At 39.3% G+C, this 22,511-nt stretch overlaps 1 protein-coding gene across 6 annotated transcripts in view; it reads left to right on the top strand.

The window, feature by feature from the left end:
• PAM (peptidylglycine alpha-amidating monooxygenase) overlaps window positions 1–22,511 on the top strand; it is a 126,438-nt gene that overhangs the window by 47,484 nt on the left and 56,443 nt on the right. For all 6 annotated transcript variants that reach the window (XM_027731882.2, XM_027731886.2, XM_027731880.2 and 3 more), the window contains exons 2-5: window positions 1,246–1,761; window positions 2,919–3,039; window positions 11,882–11,939; window positions 18,930–19,017. In XM_027731882.2, coding sequence (XP_027587683.1) covers window positions 1,670–1,761; window positions 2,919–3,039; window positions 11,882–11,939; window positions 18,930–19,017 — 359 coding nt within the window. In that variant the 5' untranslated portion in view covers window positions 1,246–1,669. The remainder of the gene's footprint in view (window positions 1–1,245; window positions 1,762–2,918; window positions 3,040–11,881; window positions 11,940–18,929; window positions 19,018–22,511) is intronic.

Here is a 22,511-nt window from a genome sequence, read left to right as displayed (position 1 = left end):
CTGAAAACTAATATGAAGTCTATTTTTAGTTGTTTGTGACTGAATCTTTTGTGCCATCCTTCAGTGAATAAAATTTGCAAGTTTAATGATGATTAATGTGATCAGATTTTTAAATCCTGCAAAGAGTTCTGTCGCTGTTTAGCCAGTGTGGCTTCTTATTGTATACTTAAGCACTTTTGATTTATAAGAAGCCTTTTTGGTCCGTGTGCCCTGAAATGGAAGGAATTTTTCCTAAAATACATGGATTCTAATTGGTTTCATGTCAGAATCCTGCTTTTTTATTTCATCCTTATAGCAGTATTTTGACTATGTGTTCCAGGGGCTGGGAGATGTTTGGGCTTGGGAGTTTTTTTTTTTCTTATTAGTATTTATCTTAGAAGAATTAATACATAATACATTTAAAGATTTTTTATTATGACTTGACAGTTTCCTTCTGCCAAAATCGGAATTCTCAAAAAAAAACCCCACAAAAAACTACTATACGTCTTCAGTAAGACAGAATGTGATTTTCTAGCATAATTATGAAAAAAACCTTAAAAATTTGAAATTAAATATTGTGCTGACTAGAATGGGGAGGAACAGTTGAAGTTAAAGCAGGAAGGAGAGTAGTGGTTTATGCTGATACGACCTCAGTATGTGAAAGGATAGAAAAGTGCTTAACTAATGTAAGTACTCTGATCTCAATAGTTTTTGTTACAGTATTTTCAAAAATAATTTGTAGATATAAGTTTTCTGAAATGGATATTAGAAGTGACTAAAGTGCATAAGAAACAGATACCTTAATGACATAATGGTTTATTACATGTTGAATTAAAAGTAAAGTATTCTCCAAACCTGCAATATGTGCAGAAACATTTGGTGATAGTTGATAAAATTTGCAAACCTTGATTCTTGCTGGTTCAGTGTTTGGCCCTTTTTTTGCTGCTGGTAGACCACACTGTGCTGGTGGTTTTATGTGTGAAATATTCCATGCTTTGCGTTTTGTGTGCTGAGAAGGTTTTTATATTTCTTCCTATCATCTGAAATATGTTTGAGAGTACTTTTTGTTTATAAGTATTGAATGTATCAGTTTCTGACCCTGTATGGAGCAAAGGGGAGGGACAGGAGGAATCAATAGAACCAGTGCAGTCTTTACTTGGATTGGGCTAAAGCTTATGAGAGAACTCACTAACGTATTAAAATGCCTCAACAGGGATTTGCTGAAGAACTAGTGCTGTAATGTGTTATCTGCTTCTATTTTTACAGGTTCTGAAGGATGACTGATGCTGGTTTCTGTGATGCCACTTGACGTCTCCGGCGCTGTGGATTGATAAGGAACATGCAGATTTAACTGGACAACGTGGGCAGAAAGCACCAGTAGCGCCACTCTTTTTCAGCTCCCTAAGTGGACAGAAGTACAGTGTCATCTGTCTGCAAGGGAAGATTCTTCAACAGCTTTTTACAGCTAATAATAGAGACAACATAGCATCATCCACCTTCCTGATTTACAGCGCATCACCTTCCAAGACAGATGGTCTGTCAGCAGCTGGAGGATGCCCGCAGAGCACACAATAATGAAGTGGTGAAATGATACTGCTGCTGCTGCTGCCTAATTGTCAGGATCACAGCCGATAGAACCACGCTGCCCTTTTTCTGCTCACTTAATCAGGCCAGAAACAGCAGGGTGGACATGGCTGGCCTCGTTAACAACCTGCTAATACTGCTTCTTCTGTTTCAAAACATCTGCTTGGGTTTCAGAAGCCCGCTTTCGGTCTTCAAGAGGTGAGTTATGCAGGAAAATGTTATGTGTTGAATGCATGCAGTCACGGTATTACAGAAGTGTGAAAAAGCATGTCCTAGATTAAAATGTGTATGGTATTCGTTTGGTTTTGCTCATTGCTAGGAATTTTCTCTCTGCAATTTTGAAATGGCACTCTTGTCACATTGAAGACAGAAACTCATGTTTTATCCATAGGTTGCTCATTAAAGGTGAATTTAGGATGATAACACAATAAAGCAGAACTTTTTTAGATAACACTAACAGGTGTATTTGAGACTATACAGAGAGTAAATATATTTTAGATGCCTGAGTTAGCTTGCGGTATAAAATGATGTTTTAGCAAGAAGGTATCAACTAAGTTAAAACTGAGCAATCCTGGGAAATTTAGGGGTGGTTTGAATGCAAAATCACATAGGTAAACTTTAATGTAGTGTGGCCAAGAGAAGTAGCCTCTCAGCTCCTGAAAAAAGGTTTTACTGTTAGTGAGTTATATTGGGTACTGTATTTATCATGTTGCTTCTGTATTTATTTATACATGAAAATACATATTCAAAACTTATGACAATGTTACATCATGTTTCTGATGTCTTACCATTAAGTTCTTTACAATGATCTACATTTTTTGTATGATTTGTTTCTGTATTGCATTCAGTACAGAATTTGATATTCAGGTGAAGCTGAAGTTTTACTTTGCTACTCAAAGTAGCATAGAAATTGCTATAAATGTCATAGTGTTTCAATTAAAAGTTTCCTATTTGCATATAATTTAGATTTAATCTGTATACAATTATAAATCAGACACATAGGCTTAAAAAAACTCCAAAACTGTTCTGAACTATTAACAGTACCTGACCTTTTACAGTTAATTGATTCTCTGTCTGGACATCCATGTGACTCAGACAATTATTAGGGTGAGATGATAGGTTACATTTTCAGCTAAGGTTCCCAAACTAGTCTGTCTGATTGCTCAAAGGAACTACTTCAGTAAGTACTGGATAACTATGATGTTTTCCTCAGCTCATGAAGGAGTGAAATTTTCAGATCACTCCTGGAACTACTGAGCATTGTCAAACTTCTTTACTAGTTCTGTAGACCCTTCTTTTTAGAAAAACATAACAAAAATTGATATTTAAAAAAATCTTTTTTCCTTCTTTCCAAGATATAAAGATACAGCCAGATCTCTTTCCAGTGAATGCCTTGGAAGTGAGCAGCCAGTGATTTCACTTGGTCTGTCAGATTTTGCATTGGACATTCGCATGCCTGGGGTGACACCTAAGCAGGTGAGAGAATTGCAGTTTTTGCCACTTACTGTTTTTTAACAAGCTAGGAAAACAATGCCTTCCCTACAATATCAATCACATAAAAAATCAGGAACAAAAAAGTCAGGATAACTTTTGTAGGTACATATCTATGTTCAGAGAAGAGTAGGCAACAAAAAAGTAACCTCAGATGAGAAAATAATCTTTTTATCTGATTCATTTTATTAGTTTCTTAAACTGAATTGTCAAAGTTTATTCAAACGAGGAATATGAGTTTTATAAAGCGAAATATTTCCAGCTGTGCTAGTAAGACGTGTTTATTTGGAGTTGCAGTTTATACCAAATCTCAGATGAGTGAATTTAGTTACATTAAATTGTACGTTGCTACAACTTTGGCAAGCTGAGAGAAAACAAGCAAAAAGCATTTTAAAAAGGCTAATACTTTAGACCCAATATTTTAACCCTCAAAATACTCCATGAAAGCTACTATAAAAAGTTATAATGGTATACTCTTTCAGGTATGAAGTTGATTATATTCTACTGAACCAAGTGAGTGAAAATGAAGACAAGATTTTTAAAATTAGCATTAACATTTTTAAGATTCACATAAAAGTATCAGATTTGACTGTCGTTTTCACATGTAGTTTCATTAAGCAAGATAGATGATTTTTTTTTTTTTGCAATGAGCCATTGCAGGGAATTATATATATCATTAAAAGATCTACATCTCTTTTAGAGGGCTGCAGGTGCTTGAAAAGAGCAGTATGTTGTGCTGCAGTAACTGATGACTCATTGTTGCAGATAGTACTTTCAAAAATACTGAAGGGAAAATGCAGTTTTCAAGTTATTGGGGAGCACCCCTCTGGAACATGTAATTTGGAGCAAGAGCTGTTATTCCAGTGAAATATACTTCTGGAAAACATAAGTATAGTTTCTACTAGATCTTATTTGTGTGCAGCAAAATGCTAAACTTCTCCTTCAGAAAGAGTGAAAAGTACTCTCAGGTCATGCAGGTACACATTTATAATTATGTTTTATTGATTTTACCTGAGGAGCCATTAGTTGAACTGCTAGGAAACACATACGAAGAGATCAGTCTATTCAGATTCTTATTAAAAAAAATAAAAACCAAACCCCAAGACAAACAACAAAAGGCTGTAGTAGATAATAGAAAGAATATCATACTTCTCACTTCATGGGTATCTGTTCCTTTTATGCACACAGTAAACTGAAATGCTGCAGTCTAGTATAGAGCTTGAGGAAGTACAAGGGAAGATAGTAATAGAAAGCAACTTGCCCAGTTAATTTCTAAAAAAATAAATGAAAGTAGTCAATGACTAGCCTTATGTACTTTTATTTTCTTCTCTCAGTCTTGCCCACCCTTCTCCTCATTTCCCTTCCTCCTTCCACAGTGTTCCACATTAACTGTTCAAGAAACTTGTTCCTCATTTAGACAAGTTCAACAGCTAGAAGCAGTGGCAGAAAAGACAATCTTTGTTTCCTTGCGTTTCAGAGGAGAGAACTAACAGCTTCATAGTTCTAATGCTGTCAGTTCATTTTTGTGGCAGAAAGAACACAAAAGTGAAGAATCCTCTCTAGAGAGGTGTCTCAGTCTGAGGAGACTGGAATGTTTGCTTAAGAGGATGAGTTATGAGATAGACCAAACTCCTCTCTCTCGACAATTGTAATTTCAAAATTAAGGGGCTTTAATCGAGGAAGTGTGGGAAAAAAACAGAAGAAATAACAACCCTTTATTAAAAGATATATGTATGTTGGCAAAAATAGTAACAGAACACAAAAAGCTAGACAGTAGTCCTAGGAAAAAAAAAAAAGTCTGAATGAATACTTCTCTGTCCTTTAGCGCAGTCCTAATCGTGGCCTCGTTCTAACAGGAACATAACCTGTGTGCCCCTATGTGGTTGCGAGCTATGCTGGTGATGGTACATGCCTTCGGTAGGGTCACCCATGCCAGACAGATACAGCAGGGTCAGATACAATACATCCTTGGGCAGGATGAGCTCATTAGCCTTCTGGCAGTCATCCTAGGAAAAGGACAACTCTAATCCCAAACCCGGGCAGATGGAGCTCGCTTAGCCCCATAAGGCCATCTATTCAAGAGAAGGTTACTCTAATCAAACCTATGTCCTGAGGATCTCGTTGCCACCGTCCAAGCTCGCTCGGCCCTGGCAGATGAACCTCAGGATTAAAGGGTGGGTTCAGTTCCGCGCATACTGCATCTCACCTAAAAAATCCATTGCGCAGGCTTGAAGGCTTTACCCACATGCAAAAAGTCCTGTAGTGATGGGCGAGGGTCGAAACGGCAGGTGAAAGGTGCACTGGAAGCCGCAGACCCAACCCTGCATGCAGGTGGTTCAGGATATTGGTCATTTGAGACTGACCAGAGATGACAGTCTCTTGGGGCAGCACCCTGAACGACCAGGCAGCCTTTTCAAGGACAGCACTGCTTGCTCCACTCGGAGAGGGGCCTAGAAAAGGTGGCCTAAACAAAGCTCATCTCCACCTTCACCCGGTTGGTTAACTGCAGGCCAACGGGCATCTTCTTCCAATGCGGTCGCACAAAGATCAAAAGACAAAGGCATGCACCTGCCTCCAAAGGTGTACCTAAATTAACTCTAGTATGTTGGAACATCAGAACCATGCTCGATTCTGTGGATTGCGGACGTCCTGAGCGACGTTCTGCCCTAATTGCCCATGAACTGGCTCGTCTCAACATCAACATAGCTGCTCTCAGTGAAGTTCGCCTTCACGAGGAAGGCAGCCTCAGAGAACATGGTGCCGGTTACACACTCTTTTGGTCAGGTAAGCCCAGAACCGAAAAACATCTCTCAGGAGTCGGCTTCATGATCAAAAACTCTATTCTTCCCAAACTCGAAAATCTGCTGACAGGTCACTCTGACCACATTATCTCCCTACGCCTTCCACTCCACAACAACCAACATGTTGTCATCTTTAGTATATATGCCCCAACTCTCCAAGCTGACCCTGCCGAGAAAGATAAATTTTACACTGACCTGCGCCGCCTTACCCAAAACGTGCCTGCAGATGGTAAGATCATTATCCTTGGTGATTTCAACGCCAGAGTAGGTAAGAATTTTGAAGCCTGGAAAGGAGTATTAGGCAAGCATGGTGTTGGAAACTGCAACGATAATGGTCGACTCCTGCTAGAATTCTGTGCGGAGCAACAACTCACCGTCACTAATACTATCTTCCAGCAGAAAAATAGTCTGAAGACAACCTGAATGCACCCCAGATCTAAGCATTAGCACCTCATCAATTATGTCTTGGTGCGATGGAGAGATGTCCACGATGTCCTCCACACCCGCGTGATGCCCAGTGCAGAATGCCAAACAGACCATCGGCTTGTGCGCTGTAAACTCAACTTCAATCTCACATTCAAACCCCAAAGGCGCAGTATCCCAAGGAGAAGACTCCAAGTTAACAATCTCCAATCAGCCACAGTGAAAGACAAATTCCAGGCAAACCTTCAAACTAGGCTTGAAAACCATTCCACAGATTCTGCAGATTCCTCCCCTGAATCAACTTGGCACCATATTAAAAACAGCATCCTGCAATCCTCTGAAGAATCCTTAGGGTTCTCCCTCAAGAAGAACAAGGAATGGTTTGATGAAAACAATCAAGAAATCCTCAACAATCTTGTTGAGGAAGAAGAGAACCGCCCACCAAGCACACCTTGCACTGCCATCCTGTCACACAAGAAAAACAACCTTTCATCTTGCATGCACCAAGCTCCAACAGAAACTCCGTGACATCCAGAACAAGTGGTGGATTGACCTAGCTGAAAAAACTCAATTATGTGCAGATACAGGTGATCACAAAGGATTCTATGAGGCCCTGAAAACAGCATACAGGCCTACATACCAGGTACAAAGCCCTCTACTCAGCGCTGATGGTCAAACGGTTCTGACAGATAAAACCTCCATTTTGAATTGATGGTCTGAACACTTTCAGACCCTTTTCAGTACCGACAGTGTAGTCCAAGACTCAGCAATTCAGTCCATCACACAACAACCAGTAAAGTATGAATTGGATATTGCCCCCACTTTAGGAGAAACCCTCAAGGCCATATAGCAGGTGAAAATCGGCAAGGCATCTGGGGTTGATGGAATTCCACCTGAAGTCTGGAAACATGGGGGCCTTGCACTCCATACCAAATTTCATGAGTTTGTGGTGCACTGTTGGGAACTAGGCGAACTACCATCAGACCTTTGTGATGCAGTCATCATCACTTTGTATAAGAAGAAAGGATATAAATCAGACTGTTCAAATTACTGTGGTATTACTCTGCTCTCCATTGCTGGCAAAATCCTGGCGAGAATACTCTTGAACAGACTAATACCTGCTATAGCTGAAGAAATTCTACCTGAAAGTCAGTGTGGTTTCAGAGCCAACAGGAGCACCACAGACATGGTATTTGTTCTCAGACAACTGCAAGAGAAGTGTAGGGAACAGAACAAAGGTCTTTATGTAACCTTTGTAGACCTCACCAAGGCTTTTGATACTGTGAGCAGAAGAGGTCTGTGGCAGATTTTGGAACGTTTAGGTTGTCCCCCCAAGTTCCTCAAAATGATCATCTCACTCCATGAGGATCAGCACGGCCAAGTCAGATATGGCAACACACTTTCTGAGCCCTTTTTAATTAAGAATGGTGTGAAACAAGGCTGCGTTCTCGCTCCTACCCTATTCACAGTCTTTTTCAGCATGATACTCCAAAGGGCCACAGCAGACCTCAAGGATCAGGTCAGTATCTACATTCGATACCGCACTGATGGAAGCCTATTCAACCTAAGGCGACTGAAGGCCCACACCAAGACCTTAAACCATCTTGTCCGGGAGCTGCTTTATGCTGATGACGCCACCCTTGTTGCCCACACAGAAACAGCCCTGCAGCGTTTAACATCCTGCTTTGCAGCCCTGCTGAGCTCTTTGGGCTGGAAGTCAGTTTAAAGAAGACAGAAGTTCTCCATCAACCTGCACCTCAGGAAGTCTTCCATCATCCCCGTATCACCATTGGCCAGTCAGAACTCAAATCAGTCGAGCAGTTTAATTACCTAGGTAGCCTCATCTCCTCTAATGGTAAGATTGACGGGGAGATAGACAACAGGTTAGCAAAGGCATATAGTGCTTTTGGAAAGCTTCATAAAAGAGTTTGGCGAAACAAACACCTGAAGAAAAGTACAAAGATCAGTGTTTACAGAGCCATAGTGCTGTCTACTTTCTTATACGGATCTGAATCATGGGTCATCTACCGCCACCACCTGCGTCTCCTAGAACGCTTCCATCAACGCTGCCTCCGTTCAATCCTAAACATCCACTGGTCAGATTATGTGACCAATACATCTGTTCTTGAACAAGCAACAGTCACAAGTATTGAGGCCATGTTGCTGAGAACACAGCTGCGTTGGGCAGGGCACATCTCCAGGATGAAGGACCACCGCCTCCCTAAGATCCTGCTTTATGGTGAACTTGCCACCAGCTGCCACAAGAGAGGAGCCCCAAAGAGAAGATACAAGGACTCCCTGAAACAACATCTCAGCCTTGGCCATATTGATCACCATAACTGGTCTACTCTGGCCTCCAGTCGGGAGGTCTGGAGACACACCATCTATAACGCTGCTGATGCCTTTGAGAAAGCACGCAGGATCACCCTTGAGGAGAAAAGGCAACGCAGAAAGAATCGTGCCTTGCAGAATTTACCACCTAAGGAGTCTTTCTGTTGTGCCTTTTGCAGCCGGACATGCCTGTGCCTTTTCAGCCACCAGCGCGCTTGCAACAAACGTGGGTAGAGCCCTTCCCAAATCTTCATTCATGAAACCCAGCCTTGATGATGAATCGTAGGCTGCAGGGGACGCTGTTGGATCACTGAAGATGTAGGGCCTGCAGTTCTTGTTGTTCTCAGATGAGGGTGTTCCAAGGCTCTTCCCTTCTCTCCCAGCAAGCACAGACCAATGAAAACCCATTAGGTCCCGGCTGGAGTCACGAGGCAGTGTGCAAGCCGACCAAGTCCGGTGGTCCGGCCTCACCAGAACGGAAAACCAGAAAGAAAGACTTCCAGGCCTTCTCTCCAAATGCCCGCACGCAGATCCCTGTTTCCATCCCCGAGAGCAAACTCCACAGTCTGCCCCCTTCCCCTCTGAGCAGAGCCAGCCACCCCCTCCCAAAACTCCTTCCCTCTCCCCCCAGTCTCTGATGAGCCATCAGCGAGGAATGCAGCTTGGCTAGCTAGTTCTTTTGTAAGGCTAATTAACTCCCTTCCCCCTTCCCTGTTCGAACTGTTTCTCTTACAGGGAAGCAGGGAAAGAAAAATTCCTCTCTCAGATTTATAACCTATAACAAGAGGAAATCATTCTCTATTAACTTCCTTCTAGGTCACTATCTTCTTGGTATACCTCTTGGCCCTAATTGTGGGCTTTCTTGTAAGGAGTTCTAGACATGTATCACGTCATGATTATTGCAGTTCCTTGGTTCTCAAGTATAACAATTTACGTAGGAAAGGCAGGAAAAGTTAGAAAACAAAAAAGAGGAAGAGTAGAAATTACTGGAGAAGATGTGACTGAGTTAAATTCTAGAAAACAGAAGAGTATTTTTAGAGCAACACCAGGATGTTCTGTGCTATCTCTTTTTTGTCATGCATCTTCTGTGAAAAGAAAATCTTGTTTCAACTGGATTGTAATGAATTCTGAATTCACTCTTTGGCCATAGATTAGTACTTTCTGGAGACTTCACAAAACTGAATTCTTTTGGCCTCTTTCTCTCTTTGTGTTACGCACACATGACAGTCTCATTTCCTATCTGGCATCAGAGCTAACAAACAGATGTATAATGGAACTAACCAGTTCGTTGTTTACAAGTTATAACCATACAATGTATATGTACAATCAGAAGGTTTATGTGGTGTCAGAACTGTTCTCAAAAGGTTGGAGGCATTGGTTGTTTAGTCAGAAATATCGTCAAGCTGAAAAAAGAAAGGCATCTCCTGAAATAGTACTTCTGCTGAGTTCAGTTATTCCACAGCTTCACTGTAGGCAATTATATTTAATTTTATTTTCAAGACCCTTCATACTCCAGGTTCCCAGATAATGCTTGATGAAAGCAGATACTGAAAATTAACTATTTTGGATTCTAAGAATCTAACCTTCTGCATGTATTCCCTGAAATTAAGATGAATTTTTGTTACCTCCAGTAACAATAATCTAGGTTGTACCTAGATTATGAGCAAAACATTATCATTTTGCAATGATTACTGTATGAATTGCTGAAATCTCTTGCTGTGCAGCTAACATACAGCTTAAGCTCTGTAAAATATGTGACTGGTTCCTGGACGAAATATGTACGCATTTCCAAGCAGGAGGAGGAAGGGAAAGAAACCCCAGATTATTTTGTATCAACTTCACTTTGCAATGGTGATAATGGTATAATTTTTAGTGGAATGATTTGCAAATGGGCAGAGCCAAGTTTAACATTTGTCCTTGCATTGGTAGTTTAATTGCATGAATGTAATTTGTGTATCTCGTGTTGTCAAGGGTGGGGGAAAGGTTGCCAAAAACCCTGCATTTTTTTTCCAGTCAGTTCCTGGACTAGTAAGGGGGTTGGGGGGGGTCAGGATTTGCCTTACTGCAGGTAAGGCAGCAATAGCTGCATAGCTGCAGCTGCTCCGTGGTTGCATTAATGGGAACCAACCCCTTATGTGACTTAGGAGTTCACTACCTCTACAGATCTGCCCTGAGTTGTGCATTCTTTTGACACATGAACATTTGTGTGAAATTGTTTATTTCTACTACAGTATGAAGCACTGCTGCCATAGACTCTTAGAGTTTGGGTATAAGGTTCTAAAAAAAAATCTACTTCTGAACTCCGGTTAAATAGAAAAGGTGGAATATTTCTAGAAGGCTTTAGTATCTTTGTTGTGTAAATTCATATAACAAGAGTACACAAGGACATTCACATAAGTCTTATCAGCTGACCTCTGTTCATCCTTCCCATCTTCTAGCAAAAACACGAAAAATGATTTCTTGTCTGTACACATCACTGCTCTGTGTAATCACATATTGTTATCACCATTGTACCTGTCCTTTTTCCTCAGCTGCATTTAATTGTTTACACCTTTTTGCAGTGTCTTCTTTTAAATTAGGTTTGAAGTTTCTCATAGCAGGAATTTTATCCTCATCTATGTAGATGTCCTTGTGAAGGTGCAAGTCCTGTCAGATTTTGAGTTCATGGGTGTAGCATTTGTATGGGCACGAACCCGGCTGCACAGTTTGTGTGGTGCTGAATTAAGGTTACAAAGAACACCAGCTTAAATACAACTGTAACACGTGACCTACAGCCAATCACCCCAAGGTAATCCACTGTACATGTGTGTTAGGGTACTTGGGAGACTACAACTCCCAGAGTTGAGCACTCTTCTTGTAACATGAACCCCACACATGGGTGTAGAGAAATTCCAGTAGATGACATATTTCCTTTCCTAGACAGTGTTGAAGGTTGAAAAAAAGGGGTTAAAATAGTTAATAGTGTAGCTATCAACCTAAAAACCACCTTGATGACTTTATAGCCTAATCTGTGTTACATGTAAATAAACTATGGCAATGAATTTTTTTCTTATAGTAGTAATCCAGATAACGTACATTGTCTTTGGCCAAGTATCTCAGTAAAGCAGGTGATATTTTTTCTAGATGGTCCTTTTTTATTATATATTTATTTATTCAGTATTCCCACATTCATCTTCAGAAAGTGTAGACAATTTTTGATGCTTTGTTTCTATTCTTTTAATTGTAAACATTCCCAATTTAAAGGTAATTTCTATTCTTTTGTCTTTTAATAGTCTGATACCTACCTCTGCATGTCAGTACGCCTGCCAGTGGATGATGAAGCCTATGTAGGTGAGTATTGGCTAACTGGAAGAACTTAAGCAAGCTATTTTGAGGAACCTCACTATTCTTTCTTTTCCGTTTGACTCATATTGACTTAATCTTTGGCTGTCAGGGTTTCCAAAATTCATTTGTCATGGCTAGTGTAAACAAACTAGAGAGAGCTACTTAGAGTCAAGATAACAAACTGTATCTGAAGAGATTCATTGAGTAATTGTAGTTAAGGAGCTTCATGCAGGTGCCTCTGGCATGTCAGTACCAAACAGTCCCATTTGTAAAGTATTGGCTTCCTGTCTCTGACCAGATACTTAATTCTGCTCTGCTGAGCAGGCTGTTTACTTACCTGCTGGTACAGGCTGTAAGTCCTTTGTACTTACAGTCAGTGTTGGCTGCAGGAAGATTTTACTTATCTAGGGGAAAAAACAAACCAAACCAAACCCTCTCACATCTTTTTTTTTTTTTCTTTTAAATGTCATGGCATGAGTAAGATGGCAGACAAGTAGAGGGAAATGCTGTAGTAACTTACAAATGCTGTGATCATATAGATTGGCAAACCACCAACAACTGTTCAGAAAGTTGTTGAGGTCCTTTTGGTTTTATTGTGCCTTGCTTGTGAACATACAGTTGTTTGGGTAGAGAGAAGGCCTGTTGGTTTGGCTGAAGATAGTTTCACTATCAGAACATACTATAAACTGAATAAAAAAAACAATGAGAAGTCTTTTTCCTTCTTTACACTTTTGTTGCATTTTAGGGTATTTGCACTTAAAAAAGTATGGTGGAAATCCCATACAGTTTTTGATGTAGTGTATTATGAGAGTACTCTTCCGTGTGGATTTCCTTGTGGAAATCTTTCAGAGACAGAAAATTATGTTTTGGTTTTCATGTTGTATTACAATAACTAAAAAAATCTGAGTATGTTTTCTTGAGTGTTTTCTCTGAATATCTGTTTTGTAAAGAGGTGAGAATCTGACCTCACATTTTTGTTGAGTGTGACCCCAGAGGGAAAAATATGCATAAAAGGGAGTGTGTGATCATTCTCTGGTAAACTGCCCTTGCTGTGCTGTGTGGAATAGGCTCTTCTGTTTTCATTGATTCACAGGGAGACCATACTACTAACTCCCTTCCTTAAACATTTTTTATTTAGTGCTGTTTTCATGGTTCAATTTATTATGGGGTTGTTGCACATCTAGTTCTGTCATTTGGTATCTGTATATGGTGAAGACGTGTAAACTTTTTTCTATGGTGTGTATGTTTAAAAGGACCTACTGAAAGAAGTTGCTTGAGTAATACCTATACAAAGTCTTGATGCGAATCATGCCATGCAACCTGTTTTAGTTTTTTCTGAAGACTTAGAAACTTCTAACATGTTTTAGATGTTTATATGTTCTTCATCTGATTTTTATACAATTTGGCCACCTTTCCAGTGATCACTGTGCTTGAGTACATGTCATTACAAAGCAGAATAAAGTCTGGACAGAGAAACCATTCTAGTTGTCAGTGGAACTTTGAAGAGTAAGAGGAACTTGATAAGCAAATTTTAAAAAACAAAACAAACCAGCTTGTTGTGTGTACATAATGTTAGTATTCTCATGTTAGTATTCCTTACAAGCTCTTATGTTTGGATGCTGAATTAAAACAAAATTACTTGTTTTTTTTTTCCTTTTCCGTCACTTCCCCCAAAATGAATAGGCATATGGTCAATTTTAAGCATGTGATCAGTTCCATCATGCTTCAGTAAAATCACTGGAAAATGTTCTTCGTGAAAAAGATTAGTCAGATTTTTACAATAGGCACCATCACCTAAGAAATTAGATGCTTAGAATTTTTTCCTTAAATACTTCTGCATACTGTTAAGTGTTCTGAAGCTATCAACTTGCATGCATGCATTTTGTGTTACTTATTTAAGCATAGAAGATTGGCACAAGGAGAATTAATACTTCTTTTTAAAGGGATAGAGTTCTATATTTTTATGGTTTAAGTAGAATCATTGCATTGCCAAAAACTGGTGTCATTGACTTTCCTTAAAACATACTGGTTTGTTTTGGGATAAAAACATCTAAAAACTAACATATGAACTCTGACTGCGGGTTGCTGTTTAGTGATATATTGAGAAGACGGTATGTGTTCTAAAGAGTTCAATATGACTATGTGTGAATATTCATAACTGAAACTATAAACTGGGTTTCTGAGACAGTGCGATGGTAAAGCTGAGACAGAGCCTGCATCTTCTGCCTTCAGTTCAATTCATTCGCACATAATGCTGCCAAATAAATGTCTTCTGTATTTTTTTTCACTTTTGCACTTTAAAAGGACACTTTTATGACCAAGTGTCCTTACAGTTTGACCAAGACTCACTAGTTTGTTCCTTTTGTTTAGTTTTTGTACCTTTTTGTACCCTTATTTTTTCCCCTCCTCCAAGAAATTGTGGAAGAGGAGGTTCTGTTATGGAGCCTGCAGCAGAATATTTTTGTTGCATATTGGTGAAATATAAGGGCCTTGGAAGAGAGAGCTTCATTTTTTAGTGCTGTTTGTGGGCAGCGCTACATTTGTTAATAAGTAGAAAACTTCTTCTGAAACCTTTTTTCAATATTGTTACTAAATTCATATTTGAGGACTTTGAATTCAGACTTCAGCTTTGCCATTCCCCTAGAGATTTAAAACCAGTAGGCATTCGTGCTTGTACAGGGACAGTGCGTGTAACTTTGAACTGCAAAACTGGAGGGATACTCTACTAGATTACCAGCTTGTTCAGAGTCAGTTCTCAGATATTACCAGAGAAAGGAACTGATCCAACTTACTTATGAAGGACCAACTAGAAGGAGAAGGTAGACCAAGTTTTGCCCTAGAGGTCTTTTTCAGGCATGCATCTCTATATTTTTGCAGATGCTGTTCCTTTTCTGTATTGTATTCTTTAGTGGAGGGTCAGACTGTCAAGGCTGAGATTTCTGTCTGAACCAGTTGTTGTTTTTCTGTCCCAAAGGGCTGTAAATGCTGACAAACTGGGGTAGGGGGAGTGTTTGTTTGTGGGGTGGGTTGATGTACCTTTATGTTAATGTTAGAAGCATACCTTTTGCTCCTGTGAAATGAAGTGGCTGTGAGATTAATATGTAAAAGATATTAGTAAGAGAGATTAATAAGTAATTTTTCAAGAAAGTATCATTCCAGTTATATTTTTAAAATATATTGTGATTTTCTTCTTCTGCATCATGTTTGATTAATGTTTATGAATAAGTAGCCAAACTAGAAACTCAGTTCAGCCTTTAATGGTGCAGACATTAATAAAAATCACTCTTTCACTACTAAGCTTTAGAGATGGATAAAGGGTGCTCTGCAGACACTCATAAAGATTGAGTCTGACAGAAAGCCACTCAGCCAGGAAACCTGACTGTCATCTTCACCTCCTTACATTCATTCATGTGGGTGACCAGTGAATATCTTTTTCTTACTGGCTCTTAGTCCTTGTCAGATTGTGCTGTAGAAATGAAATGGAGCCTTCTACGTTCAGATACACAAATTGATATAATTAGATGGTTTATTACTTTTCATCCATGAACAACTCTGAGAAGCTGTGGTTTTGTTACTCTAGTATGGCATATATCGGGGAGGGGAGACAACGTGGCTCTGAGTGGGGGGGGCGTGCGGGTCGGGAAAAATACACAGCTCGGGGGGGAAACCCGTACAATAGATAACGCAAGTAGTCATTGTTCTTCTGCTTTGCTCGATCCCGGAAGTCGCCGTTGCAGCGGACCCGCATCTAAAGCTGCTCTTTCCAAGCCTCATAGTCCTGGTGTTCGCCTACAACTACACACTGTTAAGATTGAACTGATGTCATGTTCTGTTCATTCCCGTTTTTCCTGGAGTTTGTAATTCTAGGTAGTACTTGGTCAAGAAAGTAAGTCAGACTTCAATTAAGTATGTATACCAAAACTGCTACTGTTATTTTAGTGATCGTTTGTGTAAGTCCTCCACGCATAAAAAAATATTTAACTATTGAGTAATGTTCTGTTCATTGCTGTAAAATGTGGAGGCTGTCAACTAGAAAAATAAGGCTTTTCTGATATTCCTTAATATCAGACAAAAGTGACGGTAGTGGGAGTGATGGTCCCAGCACAGGAAGGACATGAACCTGTTGGAGCGAGTCCAGAGGAGGGTCACCAAGATGATCAGAGAGAATTGTGATTGTTTAGCCTGGAGAACAGAGGGCTTTCAGGTGACCTAATTGCAGCCTTCCAGTACCTAAAGGGAGCCCACAAGAAAGATGGAGAAGAACTATTTACAAGAGTAGAGCACAAGGAGGAGTGGCTTCAAACTGAAAGAGAGTAGGTTTATATTAGGAAGAAATTCCTTACTGGGAGGGTGGTGAGGCACTGGAAGAGGCTGCCCAGAGAGGCTGTGGATGCCCCATCCCTGGAAGTGTTTAAGACCAGGTTAGATGGAGCTCTGAGCAATATGGTGTAGTGGACGGTGGAGGGTTGAAACTAGATGATCTTTAAGGTCCCTTCCAGCCCAGGCCATTTTATCCTTCTGTGACAGGTACTGCATTTGGCTTGAATCTCATGTTAATTTGTATGGCTTTTACAATTTAGGATTTTTTAAATGACCTTTTTTTTTTTCACCCTTTCTTTGGAAGGTTATAGGCCTGAGTGTGCTGCTAAGAAAGTAACTATATAGAAAAAATACTGTAACCAACTGTCCAAGGCTCTATTAAGCCCACATGCTGATGGGGAGGTTTTTCAATGCTTTCTTCAGAAGCAGTGATGAGGTATATCAGCTATATAGCATGTGCAGCTATATAGCATGTGCAAAATAGCATGTGCAAGTGTCTCACACAGAAAACTGATTTTGCTTTATTAACTCTGGTCCATTATTTCCTATTAGTAAGAGTATCATTTATTAAGCTATTTGTAATAAGTTTTATAATAGCACTTAAAGGTCCTGTCCATGTACTGGAATGTAATTGTAACAGGCACTGTGTGGAGAGAATAAAAGACTTCCTGACGCAGTCATTAGGGTAAATACTTGTGATGGGAGAGTGGCAGAGAAATTAAAAAGAAACAGTGAGGTAGTATTAACCAGCAGCACAGGTGGTGGCTTAGCAGGTAAGAGGCCTAACCTTCAATTTTACATTTATTGAAGGCTATCCTTTTAGGTGTTACTTACAATAATTTACAGTACATTTTGTACAGGTATTAATTTTGACAATAAAATTAATGAATTTTCACTTAGTGCCTTGGTCTAGTAACCACGGTGGTAGTGGACCAAGGGTTGGACTTGATGATCTCAGAGGTCCCTTCCAACCCGATTGATTCTATGATTCTGTGATATGTGTGAACTGCTTATAAACTGTTTCAGAAATTTAATCTCTCACTTAAATTGATAACAGCAGTTTAAAACACCTGAAACACCTGAAAACTAAGGTAGGAAATCCACATAAAATGCCAAGTTGCCTCTCCCATTCGAGAGTAAATCATAATTTTCCTACTTATTGTTACTGATAAAAACATCAAAACAAAAGGTTTTTCTGTAACACAGATTAGGTTTTTAGCTATGGAATTAGTAGAATTTGCTTGTAGGAAAATAAAGATGTTAGGTAGTCTCTAGACTTTAATCATGCTGGCAAATTCTGCACTTCTGAAATCATATGTGGTGCTCCAAGTACCTTCCCAGGGCATATAGATCCATCTCTTAGTTTCCAAACCAAGCCCTCCGCTGTAGTATGCTCATTTTCTTACGATCTGGCTTCATGCCTTGTGACTTCAAGCTGGAATTCTATGTGCATGCCTTAACTTCTGGCTGGTTTTCTTCACTTTTCACAACAGATCTCAGCTCCAAAAATTCGGTTAAAAGCTATTTGATTGACTTCCCCCCTCCCCCATGAAACTGGGACAGTAATGCACGTCATCATTCACTTCTGGAACCCTGCCTCAGCTCTGTGTTAAAATAAATCCACAAATCTTGGGAGCAGAACTGTTGTTTGCAGCTTCACCATCTCCCCATGTTAAGAGCTTAAAATATGCTTAAAGACTCCTCAGTTTCTATGCACATGTAAGAACAAGAGTGACTTGGCTTTGGAATTTCTGCTGTAGTATAAGGTTAAAAACCCTCCAATGTCCCTCTCTGTGAAGATGAGAGAAGAAAAATTTGACTGCATTCCCTGCATCTGACACATCTTTTCAGTAGTAATAAAGGAATGTAGCTTGCTTTATTTTTAGAAATGCCATCACTGTACATTCATGGTTGATATTATTACAGTGTGATGTTGGTAAACTTTTTACTATGGTAAAGAGGATCACAATCACTTGAGAATCCAAAACAGTGTTTTAGCAGTGGCATAGGATAATGAACAGACGTTTGAGAGGTGAACATTCACATCTAAGTTTCTAAGGATGATAAATATTTGGGCAATGAGATCATGTTGACTTTAAACAAATCTTGTTTTCCATTCCAGAGGGTTTGACATATTAATGAGAATCAATCGTAATCTCTTCTTGAAACTGTTGTCCCAAAAATGATCCAAGAAAAATGTAAACCAGGTAGAATACTGGAAGAAGGTATCAGTAATGGATAATGTTTTTAGTTGCTCTTAACTGTAACTTACTTTTTGTTTGTGTTTTTTATGAAGTACAAAAGAAGTAGAAGAGTAGTTATAAATCTCAAGTGCAAATTTCAAAGGTAGTAAAATTTTGCGTTTTGGGATACATTGATACATTAACTAAGTGTCATAATTAACTTTTGGGGAAAATACAGGGGTTTTGATTGGGAACTTGGAATTACTTTTTCTCAATGATTGAGTGAGGTACAGTATTTTAGCTTGAAAGGTGGCCTGTTGAGTGGAAATTTAAGGAAAGCTTGTAAGTGAAATGCAGTAGGCACATAAATGAGTGAAGACAGACATACCATATTTCTAGTATTACAGAATAAAAATTGCTCAGAATGCTCTTGCATATGTGACTTAATGGGAGAGTATGGATAGTTTACTTCTTTTTCCGTTCTGTTTTTCAGTTGACTTTAAGCCTCATGCCAGCATGGACACAGTCCACCACATGTTACTCTTTGGATGTAATGAACCCTCTTCTACTGAAAATTACTGGTAAGAGCTGCAACTTGCTTTTGTTACTACCCAGCTTTTGTGTGTGTGTGTGTGTGTGTGTGTGTGTGTGTTAATTGCTTCCACATAAACTTTTTCCATTGTAACAATTTATTGGAAAAGTATAATATTTTGGAATGAAGAAGAAATGTATGACAACCTATTCTTTCCACACTTAAAGTGTTTTTTGTTTTTTTGTTTTTTAACTTAACTCCTCACTGAGGTAGAGAAAAATGTCTGTTTTATGATTCTTCATGGCTAATTGCCTGTCTCCATGGAGGAGGCAGGAGCTATTGTGAGCAGATTGTCATTGCACACTGACAAATCTAAACTTCAGCTACAGTTGGCTGCTTTTCTGTGTATGAAATACTGTGTCAGGTGTCCAGAATGAAACTAAGTGAAAGACAAGGTGAAGAAGATTCCTTTTATCAAGCGGTTTGGAGGTTGACTTGCCCTCCAAAATGCCTAAGCAGTGAGAGCAGTGACACTAAAATAGGTATGGGAAGCCAAAGTGAAGAGAATGTGACGATGGGTGGAAATTAATGGTCTGTCCAGTAATTTTGCAAGTTTTTTCCAGGTTTTCAGAGGAGAGCAGATGAGGTATTTTTGCTGATGCTGGAAAGGTTTATATGAATTATTCTAAACTGTAAGAAACAACTTTAATATAGGTTTTCTGATAGAGCTGTGTAATCACAATTTATCTTTAAGTATTTACTAAAAAGGTAACTATAGCTGGAATTTAGAGCTAGTAGTATAGTAGAATATATTTTCAAGAAAAAAAATGCATGTTTTGGGGAGATGATTTGATTAATATTTTAAACATACAACAAATTTTTGTAAAAAATTCTGTCTCCTTTTTACCTATCAACCATTTTAATATTGAAAATGTAATCTTGTCTTGCAAGAAAAGCAGATGCTTAAAAAGTTCAGACTAAAGTACAGCTGAAAGCACAGAATTTCTATTAATTTCTTTTCCCATCAGACCGATTTTCTGTGGTTTTTTTTTATTTTATCTTATATGATAGAGTATACCTCTTTCATACTTTAATGTGAAAAATACATAACAGAAAACAGTTTCCATTGTGGCCTTTTAAAAGCAGTTTACATCTTGAGTATCCTGTTTAAAACTGAATAGATTGTACTGGTAGTTTGTTTCATTTTCATATACCTGGAAGAAGTTGTATTAGAGCCTTGAAATAATTCCTACATGATAGAATTATATTGTTACAGATTGATCAGGAACTTGTGTTGAGATGAAGTCATGAGATGATGCCTAAGTCACTTACAGCTGATGTTCTAAAGATGTTTGGAAGAGGCGGATCAAAAACCAAAAATCGTAAAATTCTTCAAAGCTGAATCAGACTCGAATCTCCATTTTGAGACTAGGGTTCAGGTAGTTTGAGTTCCCTGGCTGTATCTTCACTCTCCCTGGAGAAGAAGGATTGCCCCGCAAAAAACTCACCAGTGACAGTTTGTTCAGTGTGGCAGCTAATGCAGCTTTTGTTCTTGATTGCTGTACTTAACAGCTACCTGTCAGACCATGAAATACTTACTTAGTTGTGGCAGATTGAGCTTGGCTGGACGCCAGGTTCCCACCGAATTGGTCTATCCCTCACCTCCTCAGCAGGATGGGAGGAGGAAGATGGAAAAAAACCTCTTGAATCAACATAAAGGCAATTCAAGAAAGCAGAAGCAAAGGCTGTGTGCAGAAGCAGAGGAGAACGAAATCTTTTACTCTGCTTCCCATCACCAGGCAGTACCCAGCCACTTTCCTGGAGGTAGAGCTTCAGCACAAGTAATGGTTGCTCTGGAAGACAAATGTCGTAAATAACAAAGGCCCCCACCTCTTTCTTCTAGCCTTTATTGTTGAGCAGCCATCATATAGTATGGAATATATCTTTGCTCAGTTTGGGTAAGCTGTCCTGGCTGTGGCCTCTCCCAAGAACCTGCACGCCCACAGCCTGCTGGTGAGGGGAAACATTGGAGGGACAGCCTTTGATGCTGTGGGAGCACTGCTCAGCAGTAGCCCAAACACTGTTGTGTTATCATTACCTTTCTAGCTACCCATACACAGGACAGCACTGTAAGGGCTGATGTGGGGAAAATTAGCTCCATCTCAGCCAGGCCCAATACATTAGTGTTGTCTTTAAATCTGATATTTCCATATGCAAGGCTTGATTAAATTTTGCTATTTTTTTTGTGTGGTTTCTTAGTTGTGTTTGCTTTGCATTCTCAAAATGAAAAGCTCTTCATTCACTGTCTCATTATTTCATGTCCCTGTTTTTGCAAGTTTTCAGCTTTCATCTTGCTCTACCTTATCTGCAAGGCTAGAGAGATGATCATCTGTGTTCTACGTAAAAAAGTGTAGACATCTACATATATGTCTTTGACACACTTGCATAAGCTTCTATAAATGCCTGTTTGCAGGCATTGTAGCCATACGTGTGTAGAATTAATGTAGTATTTTGTGTATGAACAAACGTGTGTGTATATGTACATATTTCTGTAAGTGTCTAGGTTGTAAATATGTTCACTGAAATATTCAGCTGTGCAAAACTGTTTTATGTTTTTATAAGTGATTGCAGAGAGTAGGTATGATTTAAAAACATGTATTTTCCTATTAATTCAAATTTGCTGGAGACATCTAACGTAATTTGGTTAAAGTAACTCTGATGATTGTGTATAATTTGTCCTCATTGTTTTTGATTTTGTTTGTTTATTTTTTATTACTTTCGTTACCTGCAGTCTAGCAAGTGATGATTTCACTTGCTCTTCCATCAGCTAGGAGAAAGAATGGTTGTTTAAATGCACCACTGTAAGACTTGTTTAGCAAAGATTCTTCTCTTACATTTTACATGGTCAACATTTTTACAGACAGGCTTTATTGAATTAAGGGCATGCCATATAGATTTTTTTCTTTATTGTAGTTTCTTCATTGAAGTTCTGGGCAACATCAGTTGCATGGTTTATAATCAGTTATAAGAACATTAAAACAAGTCAAGTCAAGAGCTACTTCTCATAACTTCACGATGTGGGCTAGTTGTATTACAGGAAAATGGGTCTTTAGGAGCATTCAGAATGCAAGAAAAAAATTTGTTCCCCTGGGGTGTGAAGTTTTATTCAGGCCAGTTTTGAGTGGGGAGGAATGGGAGAGAGGAAGATACAGCATCCAGATAACTGTTGGGGTTAGCTGCCCTCTGGCTGGAGCCAGGCTGAGCCAAAATCTGTTATACCCATTTGGCCTGCTGCCTTTTGCGGTGATTTGACATTACTCATGCAAATGCCCCTGGCCTTTTGAAAGGCTCTCAAATAGTGGGTCCTGTGCTGGCTCTGGTGTTCACTGCAACATGGTAGAATCTTTATCTGAACAAATGCTAAAGTGCACAGGCCTTTCGCTCTTTTTGAAATATCATGGCCTTTCCACAGAAAAAAAAAAGTAGTCTCCTAGGGCTCATTGTCTCAGGTGTTGCTCGGTGCGCAAAAAAAAATGGTGTAGC

Source organism: Pipra filicauda, unplaced genomic scaffold (assembly GCF_003945595.2).
Source record: "Pipra filicauda isolate LSUMZ 115617 unplaced genomic scaffold, ASM394559v2 scaffold31_size4109673_pilon, whole genome shotgun sequence".
NCBI lineage: Eukaryota > Metazoa > Chordata > Aves > Passeriformes > Pipridae > Pipra > Pipra filicauda.
This window is presented reverse-complemented; position numbering and strand designations above follow the sequence as displayed.